Raw genomic sequence first — 11,082 nt, forward strand, 5'->3', positions numbered from 1 at the left:
TCTCTCTAACTCATCCTGCAGGGTCTTCATTTTTCCTTACTTTGTGAAGCCAGTTATACTCACACAAGTCCCCCTCTCTAGGTCCCTTGTTGGCGCAGTCTCCAGGTATGGGCGACTCCTTTTCAAGGGCTTTTAAATGTTCCCCCCACCAGCTCATCCCCTCTTCCCCTTCTGTATCTGGAGATTACCCCACCACTACACAGCCAATAGGAAATGTCCATGTCACATGGGCAGTGACAGTGACCCCCACAGAAGAAGCCAGATGTAAACAAAAGGAGAGAGAAGACTTGGTAATGGTCCATCACTCCAGTGGTACTGGAAGACCACATGACCACAGCTTTTGGTAAGTAAAATGGGCATTTAGGGAAAGATTCGGAATGCACAGTTGTTCATGTGGACACTCTTCTAGAATGGGTATTTGGGCTTGTTGTTTTAATTAGTAATGTACGTTATAACCTATAATTGTCTTATATTTTAAGAAATACATTCTCCATTCTTTATATTGAATTGGTTCTCATTGGACCACTTTCATTTTACTTCAAATAGACACTGTCACCCAACCAATGCAGGGTGTGGGGTTAGGAGCACCTAATACAAATAGTCAGCATGCTTGATGATTCATGTACAATGTTTATTGGTTAGGGATATCATATAGAGCCAACGCGTTTCAAAGGAAAGGCCTCCCCCTTCTTCAAGGCTTGACGTTATGCTTCATAACTATATCTGGATGAAATTCACTAGAAAGCTGGGTTTAAGGCTGAAGTGTCAGCGAATCCTTGTGGTATTAAGGGTCGGGCCCCCTTACTGCCACAAGGACACATTGACAATTCAACCCAATTCAGCCTTAATTGCAACTGAAGCCAAGACATTTTTGGGGGGGGATTAGAACCCCTGACAGGTTGTTATTGCTGTCTGTGTCCCCATTAGGGAGATTCACCCCCTATAGGTCCTGGTGACAGTTATCACTGAAAGTGAAAGAAAATCCCAAATTTTGGGCTGTTACCAGAACAGGAATAGATGAACAATCTTCCAATGGGGGCACTAGTTCTGGTGACCCTGCTGACCACCAGGGATTTCCCTCACTTTGGAGGAATCTCCTCTTATTTCCTGTTGTGACTATTGGACAGGAAGTGAAGGAACTCCACAACAGTGGCATCACAAGGGGGGTGCGGCAACATTGGAGGGGTGACACCAAAATGACTGACAGTTATTTTGGTGTTACTCCCGCTGAAAAGTTGGGCACTTGGTCATGGACCGGGAGACCGACAGTTGCAGGAGAGAGGAGGGGACCCGGCGGCATACCTTATCCTGCCGGGTGAACGTCCCCTCCTCTCTCTGCTGGCGTCCATCACCAAGATGGCCACGCATGCTCGATGATGTCATCGTGCACGAGCGTGGTGACATCACGCACATGCGCGATGACATCACTGCAGGGTATCTGCGCCGCGTGACACCCGGCCTCGGGATGCCCCTGCTCCATAATGGGACTCAAAGGGAAAAAAAACAAAAAGCTCACAGGGGTTATAACATTCCATTACTCTATCCAAGACTAAAAAAAAAAAGAAGTTTGGCTTCAGTTCTAATTCCAGATATAACTGTGAACAATATGATGAAGCCCTAAAGGAGGGGGAGGCCTTTCTCCAAAATGCATTTTAAATGAATCACCAAGCTAGAAGAGTGTTTGTACTAAGAGTTCTCAACCCCTCACCCAAGAGCAGATCATCTGATGAATGATTCAATCACCTCAGAGAGGCAGCAGGTCCCCATACACCATGCCTTCACTAAAGGATAACCTCCTTAAATGGGAAATATATCTATATCATTTTATTCATTTAGACTCACATCGGCACAGCAGTACCACACATCTACCAGGGGAGCATGTGAACTCCACCCCTGCGACAGTGCCGAGGCCTTGCAGCCAAATGCTAGGCCCGAAAGAGTATAATTGTTTATTTTAATGGTGAGGGGGGTTCCATCACTTACTTTTTTTTTTTCACTGACCCTTCTACTTCTCTCGTATATTGTATATTGTATATTGATATGATTACAGACAAGAGGCCAGAAGTGTGAACTGTATATCCACAATATGGCGGTGAGATGAATACTGTGGACATAGTTTATGGAAATGCAGTAAAACAGTAGATAGTCAGTGAACCTCCAATCTGGGCTAAAGATGAACACGGCCAATGTAGACTATAGTTTCGGGAGTGAATAGAGTAGGCGTAGAACAGAGAACAGCAGTGAATACAGTAGATGTAGACAATGGAACGTCAATGAATATGAATACAGTAGATGTAGACTACGGAACGTCAATTAATACAGTAGATGTAGACTACGGAACGTCAATGAATACAGTAGATGTAGACTACGGAACGTCGATGAATACAGTAGATGTAGACTACGGAACGTCAATGAATACAGTAGATGTAGACTACGGAACGTCAATGAATACAGTAGATGTAGACTACGGAACGTCAATAAGTACAGTATTCAGTCTACAGTAGATGTAGACTATGGAACATCAATGAATACAGTAGATGTAGACTATGGAAGTGCAGTGAAACAGTAGATAGTCAGTGAAGCCCCAATCTGGGCTAAACATGAACACAGCCAATGTAGATTATAGTTTTGGGAGTGAATGGAGTAGGCGTAGAACAGAGAACAGCAGTAAATACAATTGATATAGACTATGGAACATCAATGAATACAGTAGATGTAGACTATGGAAGTGCAGTAAAACAATAGATAGTCAGTGAAGCCCCAATCTGGGTTAAACATGAACACGGCCAATCTAGACTATAGTGAGTGGAGTAGGCATAGAACAGAGAACAGCAGTAAATACAGTAGATGTAGACTACGGAAAGTCAATGAATACAGTAGATGTAGACTATGGAATGTCAATGAATACAGTAGATGTAGACTATGGAATGTCAATGAATACAGTAGATGTAGACTATGGAACGTCAATGAAGTGCAGTGAAACAGTAGATAGTCAGTGAAGCCCCACTCCAGAAAACTGTAGATAAAGCCATTGTAGACTATAGTATTGGGAGTGAATAGAGTAGGCATGGAACATAGAACAGCAGTGAATACAGTGTACAGAGACTATAGATGGGCAATGAATACAGTAGATATAGACTACGGAACGTCAATTAATACAGTAGATGTAGACTATGGAAGTTTAGTAAATACAGTAGATGTAGACTATGGAAGTTTAGTAAATACAGTAGATGTAGACTATAGAAGGGCAGTGAATACAGTCAGTATAAAACAAAGAAGAGCAGTGAATACAGTAGATGTAGACTATAGAAGTATAATAAATACAGTAGATATAGACTATAGAAGGACAGTGAATACAGTAGATACAGAACATATGCAGCATAATACAGCCAAATATATATAGCGAATACACTTGATATACTTAGGGACAGTGAATACAGAACATACTGTATGGTAGGTAGAAAATACAGAGAAGCAGCAACTACAATATACAGAGCCCCACTAAATGCATTCGATTAACAATGTAATATGCAGTGAATACAGTATATATATAAATAGCAGTGTATAAAGTATATGGACAATGTGGATACAATGTAGAGTACAGCGGTAGTGAATATGCAAGATAGAGAATGTAGCAGTGAACATGATACACACACAGCACAGGAGAACACTGTATACAGTAGATATTGAGGAGTAAATACACTATTTTATGCCACACATATACTTAGAATACACACCGGGTGTATCATGGGGGTTACGGGTACAGAATATATAGGGTTTACATGTATAGAACATAGAGGGGTTTACGGGTACAGAATATATAGGGGTTACGGGTACAGAATATATAGGGGTTATGTGCAGAGAACATACAGGGTTACACATGCAGAATATATAGGGTCACATGCACAGAATACATGGGGGTTACATGTATAGCACATATAGGGTTACTGTAGACACAGAACATAATTAAGGACATATAAAATATAAAGCACCAGAAAGTAGAATCGATATGTAATATAAAGCAGATAGAGAATACACAGGAGGAATAAGTCCAGCACACGTAGAATGTATAGGAGCAGAACGTATAAGAGATTTCTCATATAGGGCAGAGGATACAGCAGATACAGAATACACAGGAGGAATAAGCCCAGTACATGTAGAACATATAAAAGCAGAAAGTAGAAAAGATACATAACATACAGGGCAGTACATAAAGCAGATATAGAATATACAAAGGAATAAGCCCAGTATATATAGAATATACAGGAGCAGAAAGCAGAATAGATAACGGAAGAATAAGAACAGTGTATATAGAATACAGAGATTCAGAAAGTAGAATACAACTCTCATAAAGAGGGAAGATGATAGAGTATGTACAGAGTATACAGGAGGAATTGACACAGTGTATACATGAGGAATAATGGACACATTGTATATAGAATGTATAGGATCAGATAGTAGAATACATTTATAGGAGGACAGACAGCATACAGGAGGAATACACATTGCATGCAGAATATGTAGGATCAGATAGAATAGATATACAGAGGACAAACACAGGAGAAATAGGCACAGTGTATCCAGAATATATAGGATGAGATAGTAGAATACATATAAAGGAGGGCAGACACATAGTATACAAGAGGAATATGCAGTGTATACAGAATATATAGGATAAGATAGATTAGATATACAGAAGACAAACACAGTGTATACAGAATATATATATATATATATAGGAGGGGATGGGGCAGTGTATACAGGATGTATACAGAATATATATATAGGAGGGGATGGGCAGTGTATACAGGATGTATACAGAATATATATATATAGGAGGGGATGGGCAGTGTATACAGGATGTATACCGAATATATATATATATAGGAGGGAATGGGGCAGTGGATGGAGGACGGATGGGGCAGTGTATACAGGATATATATAGGAGGGGATGGGGCAGTGTATACAGGATATATAGGAGGGGATGGGGCAGTATATACAGGATATACCCTGTTTCCCCGAAAATAAGACCTACCCTGAAAATAAGACCTAGCACTATTTTTGGGAATTGCTAAAATATAAGACCTACCCCGAAAATAAGGCCTAGTTGTGACCATTCCCAGCGCCGGTGGTGGCATAAGGGGGAACTTGAAGAGCCGCAGGAGAGAATCAGCAGTGCCAATGAAGCCAGCGCTAGAGGAAGTGAGGCGGCACCGGAGGGAGCAGAGCCGCATAACTGATGTTTCCTCTTTAGTGCCGGATCCTGCCGCAGGCGGAGTGATACCAAATGCACTCCGCCTGTGATGAATTCATAGTGAAAGCGCACTTCGCTCATTCTGGCCAGCGATTGGTTACCAAATTGCTCTTGGAAAGGTACGGCACCGGATTGCCCTGATCACCCTATTCTTGACTTTGCCATTTTGGATTATTTAATTTTGGATTGTTGTACATGAAAAAAAAAAGTAAGACCTACCCCGAAAATAAGACCTAGTGTGTTTTTTTGAGCCAAAAAATATATAAGACAGTGTCTTACTTTCGGGGAAACACGGTATATAGGAGGGGATGGGGCAGTGAATGGAGGATGGATGGGGCAGTGTACACAGAATATATATAGGATGGGGCAGTGGATGGAGGATGTATACAGAATATATATAGGATGGGGCAGTGGAGGGGATGGGGCAGTGTATACAGGATATATAGGAGGGGATGGGGCAGTGTATACAGGATATATAGGAGGGGATGGGGCAGTATATACAGGATATATAGGAGGGGATGGGGCAGTGTATACAGGATATATAGGAGGGGATGGGGCAGTGTATACAGGATATATAGGAGGGGATGGGGCAGTGTATACAGGATATATAGGAGGGGATGGGGCAGTGTATACAGGATATATATAGGAGGGGATGGGCAGTGTATACAGGATGTATACCGAATATATATATATATAGGAGGGAATGGGGCAGTGGATGGAGGACGGATGGGGCAGTGTATACAGGATATATATAGGAGGGGATGGGGCAGTGTATACAGGATATATAGGAGGGGATGGGGCAGTATATACAGGATATACCCTGTTTCCCCGAAAATAAGACCTACCCTGAAAATAAGACCTAGCACTATTTTTGGGAATTGCTAAAATATAAGACCTACCCCGAAAATAAGGCCTAGTTGTGACCATTCCCAGCGCCGGTGGTGGCATAAGGGGGAACTTGAAGAGCCGCAGGAGAGAATCAGCAGTGCCAATGAAGCCAGCGCTAGAGGAAGTGAGGCGGCACCGGAGGGAGCAGAGCCGCATAACTGATGTTTCCTCTTTAGTGCCGGATCCTGCCGCAGGCGGAGTGATACCAAATGCACTCCGCCTGTGATGAATTCATAGTGAAAGCGCACTTCGCTCATTCTGGCCAGCAATGGGTTACCAAATTGCTCTTGGAAAGGTACGGCACCGGATTGCCCTGATCACCCTATTCTTGACTTTGCCATTTTGGATTATTTAATTTTGGATTGTTGTACATGAAAAAAAAAAGTAAGACCTACCCCGAAAATAAGACCTAGTGTGTTTTTTTGAGCCAAAAAATATATAAGACAGTGTCTTACTTTCGGGGAAACACGGTATATAGGAGGGGATGGGGCAGTGAATGGAGGATGGATGGGGCAGTGTACACAGAATATATATAGGATGGGGCAGTGGATGGAGGATGTATACAGAATATATATAGGATGGGGCAGTGGAGGGGATGGGGCAGTGTATACAGGATATATAGGAGGGGATGGGGCAGTGTATACAGGATATATAGGAGGGGATGGGGCAGTGTATACAGGATATATATAGGAGGGGATGGGGCAGTGTATACAGGATATATATAGGAGGGGATGGGGCAGTGTATACAGGATATATATAGGAGGGGATGGGGCAGTGTATACAGGATATATATAGGAGGGGATGGGGCAGTGGATGGAGGATGGATGGGGCAGTGTACACAGAATATATATATGATGGGGCAGTGGATGGAGAATGTATACAGAATATATATAGGATGAGGCAGTGGAGGGGATGGGGCAGCGGATGGAGGATGTTTACAGGATATATATAGGATGGGGGCAGTGGATGGAGGATGTATACAGAATATATATAGGATGGGGCAGTGGATGGAGGATGTATACAGAATATATATAGGATGGGGCAGCGGATGGAGGATGTATACAGAATATATATAGGATGGGGCAGTGGAGGGGATGGGGCAGCGGATGGAGGATGTGTAGGATGGTGGAAGCTCTGAGCACATATATATAGAGAGAGAGGGAAGATATGAAGGAGGGAGATGGATGCAGGTGACAGGGGACAGTGAGAGTCTGTGATTAGCTCCTGCCTCTGATCTTCCATGGACTGAGCTGGTGTGAGATGAGCTCTGTGTCTGGGGAAATGACAGTGATCCATTCACACAACCAGCGATCACCCCTTCCCCCCATCATCACTTACCTCCTTCTCCAAGCACAGGGCTACTCATCCCCCTCCCCCATGATCGCCTCTGCTTTGATACATTTTAATCCTATGTGATAAAAGTCCTCTCCCGGTTTGGCACCCCCTCCCTTCTCCTCCCCTCGGTAGCTGGAGCAAGAGATTTAAAAAAAAAAAAAAGCCATCCTCCTGCTGCAAGTAATTCGGGCTGTGCAGCTTTAAGAGCGGCGTGGGCGCGCGTGTGCTAGACGCCCAGTGTCAGTGTGCGCGCTCCCGCGCTCTCTCTCCCTCCGAGCTTTAAAGTCTCCGGCTGGAGCGGCTCACATGTTACTTCCTGTATGGGAGAATGGAAAGCGGCCAGCCTCGGTGTGATCAGCAGAAGCCCGGAGTCCCGGAGCCCAGCCTGGACTAGAGACCCCCCGGATCCCCGACTAAAGTGGACTACAGAATTCCCCCCTCTTCCCCAATCCTCCTGGATCCAGGACTAGAGAGCAGATCTCGGACTTCCCTCCACCTTGGACCTGCTGGAGATAGCTGCATGCATGAGATCCAGGGCTCTCCGCGGCTCTCCAACTTCCCAGAGCCCTCCCAGTGAGCAGACCCCCGATCCCCGGGCCCCCCCGTGCCGGTGACCCCCACCTGAACGACACCCACACTTTTTTTGGTGGGGGCTTTTTGTCGCCTGGGAGGCCAATCAGTCAACAAGTTGCCCCGGTCCTCAATGTGCATGGTGTCATGCGGAGGCTACTGCAGCCGTGCTGGTGGATCTTGTTCCTGAAAATCTCAACCTCGGTCCTGCACTATGTCTTGTGCTACCCTGGTAAGTCTAGAGGACCTGTCTGGTGGCTGGATGAGTGGGGTGGGTAGATGGAAGCGGGTACCCCTGGAGCTGATGGATCGTTAGACTTCCCTTTGCCCCAATTCCTTGGCCTTTGACTGCCCTTGCAGTGGCTTGATGGGACTCCTTCCACCAAGCCACCTTCCGGGGGCCCCTAATGCCCTTTTCCTGCCTGCTGTCCACATTCCAGAGCTGCTCTTATTTCTCAGCTTGTAGTTCCCTGTTCATAGACGGCAATATGGACTGCTTGCTTTGCTGCTGCCTGCCCAAAGTCCAGCTTCCCATGGTCCCCTCTTCCTTGTGTTTTGTCCAATGATATGTCATAGTTGGAGAGGACACCCCCCAAAATCTGATTTGCCTTCATTAGATCGGGCACTGCTGGGCTCTAACAAGCTTTCCCAGAATCTAGCATGCGTGGCCGGGATCTAGTCATGATCTAGCATGCGTGGCTGGGATCTAGTCATGATCTAGCATGCGTGGCTGGGATCTAGTCATGATCTAGCATGCGTGGCTTGGATCTAGCCAGGATCTAATATGCATGGCCTGGATCTAACATGCGTGGCTGAGATCTTGCCGGGATCTAACATGCATGGCCGGGATCTAACGTGCATGGCTGGGATCTTGCCGGGATGTAACATGCATGGCTGGGGATGTAACATGCATGGCCGGGATCTAACATGCATGGCCGGGATCTAGCCGGGATGTAACATGCATGGCTGGGGATGTAACATGCATGGCCGGGATCTAACATGCATGGCCGGGATCTAGCCGGGATGTAACATGCATGGCTGGGGATGTAACATGCATGGCCGGGATCTAACATGCATGGCCGGGATCTAGCCGGGATGTAACATGCATGGCTGGGGATGTAACATGCATGGCCGGGATCTAACATGCATGGCCGGGATCTAGCCGGGATGTAACATGCATGGCTGGGGATGTAACATGCATGGCTGGGATCTCTGTAGGTAAAATATGGGCACCCATCAAATCTAGAAACGGTTCCCGGTGTGCTCCATGGATCATCTACCCGGTGCCCATGACCTGCCACGTCTCTTGAACGCAGGCTTATACTTTGTTGCCCGGGCACACTAATGCCATTTGTTTTATGTCTCTAACACTGCTCACTGATTGCCCACCCTCCTTCCAGGGCTTCTGTTGCCTCCTGGCTGGAGTAGCTGGCAAGCATCTGGGCACACACTCCTGTGCAGCTACTACCCAACTGGCAGCACATCCCAGTGTCAGGCTGGAAGTGTGTTTAGAGGTGACTTCCAGGAGCTCAGCCTCTCCTGGAAATATTGAACAGATCCCTTGTAGGATTTTGTCTCCCTCCCCCCCCCTCCCCCCTTTTAGGAATCTGCTATGTGGCTGCTTTTTGGTGCAGTGCTCGCCTAATCAAAGCAGAAGGCTGGGGCAGTGCAGATTGGGGGGTGCCAATCTGGGGTGACTGATGCACTTTAACCTCAAAGGGCTGTGCTGAGTGTGGTGGTCATGGCACTAAACCTATGCGTGATCTGTAGAGCAGACCTTTGTTTCAATACTGGAACCCCTTTAGTATCCCCCCCCAGTTCTCCATCCTGCATCTAGATCGCCATAAAACTGTATCCCCAAGTGATCCTCAGCCCAGCTCCTAGAGAGTTAACAAGTTGTTACATATTTGCTAGCCTGTGATTGATACAACGTGTCTCACAGAGGAGCATTTCCTTTACTGGCCTCTTAACACTGAACATCAAAGAAGAGGAGCCATTCCTGTGTTGTAGTGCACACATGTTGGCTGGGTAGGGTGGACGGAGTTGCTGGCTGTATGTATTTAATGGCACTAATGATGCCTTATTTACTGGGTGTCAGTTTGCTGCATCTGCTGTAATTCGGCTCTTCGGCCACGAAGAGGGAGATGACACAAGCGCTCTCCTGTCCACAAAGCACATGAAATGCTCTATGAATGCAATCATTTCGCAGACAGGAGACGGAGGTCACTCCAACAACGTTGAATTTAATATGTAGTGACTGTTTAATACCAGGGGGGGCGCTGCTGAGCCGTCCTTCATAGCCAGGGAGTTATTCAATTCTTTCCTGGTTTCCACAAAAAAAAAAAATTGCTGGAACGATGTCTATAGACTACGATGGTTGGCAAAGGGGGAAAAAATGGATTAAATCGGAGCAGACGTAGGAATGAGTAAAATGGAAAGTTTGTGCAGCCCCTAAAACTAGAGTTCATGTGCAAAGAATTACAATGTATAAAAACATGTAAATATATATTTTTTTACTTCTTACATTGATGATTCTGTTCTTGTGCTGTCTTGTGTCTTTTTTAATTCATGGTTTGTTTTTTATGTGCAAATTTTTATTAGAAAAATACCAAAATTGGGCAACCGATTTGTATGCAAGACTGTCTTTTGTATTGATCCATGCTCTGGTACGCTCAAATAGTGCAGAGTGTCCTCTTCGCTTCGAAGGTCTGCAACTTGGCAAAGTCTGTGGGTTTTTTTTTTTTCTCATTTCTCCGACATGGTAGTGACATATATTGCATAGTAATTGGTAACTTTTTGTTTAGATTATTGAACACTTCCTTTTTTATTTGCTAGTCAATCATTTAAAAGCCCGGGGAAAATTCAGATATGCTTCCAAGGGTGTAACGGTGGGACTTTTTCCTAGGTCCTATGGCGTTCCGCTCTTTTAAATGACATAGACATGCAGATGGGTTGAAATTTGGAACGTAAAGTGTTCATTAGAGCTATAAATTTTGGCAAAGCTTGCTTTTTTTAAATTATTATTATTATTATTA

General features: G+C 45.0%; 1 protein-coding gene across 2 annotated transcripts in view; it reads left to right on the forward strand.

The window, feature by feature from the left end:
- The first annotated feature begins 8,139 nt into the window (after positions 1–8,139).
- The window catches only part of PTPRG (protein tyrosine phosphatase, receptor type G), a 486,631-nt gene continuing 483,688 nt past the window's right edge, over positions 8,140–11,082 (forward strand). For both annotated transcript variants that reach the window (XM_018554682.1, XM_018554674.1), the window contains exon 1: positions 8,140–8,279. In XM_018554682.1, the coding sequence (XP_018410184.1) occupies positions 8,195–8,279 (85 nt within the window). In that variant the 5' untranslated portion in view covers positions 8,140–8,194. The remainder of the gene's footprint in view (positions 8,280–11,082) is intronic.

The sequence above is a fragment of the Nanorana parkeri genome, unplaced genomic scaffold, assembly GCF_000935625.1.
Source record: "Nanorana parkeri isolate BGI_ZX_2015 unplaced genomic scaffold, ASM93562v1 scaffold9, whole genome shotgun sequence".
Classification (NCBI taxonomy): Eukaryota; Metazoa; Chordata; class Amphibia; order Anura; family Dicroglossidae; genus Nanorana; species Nanorana parkeri.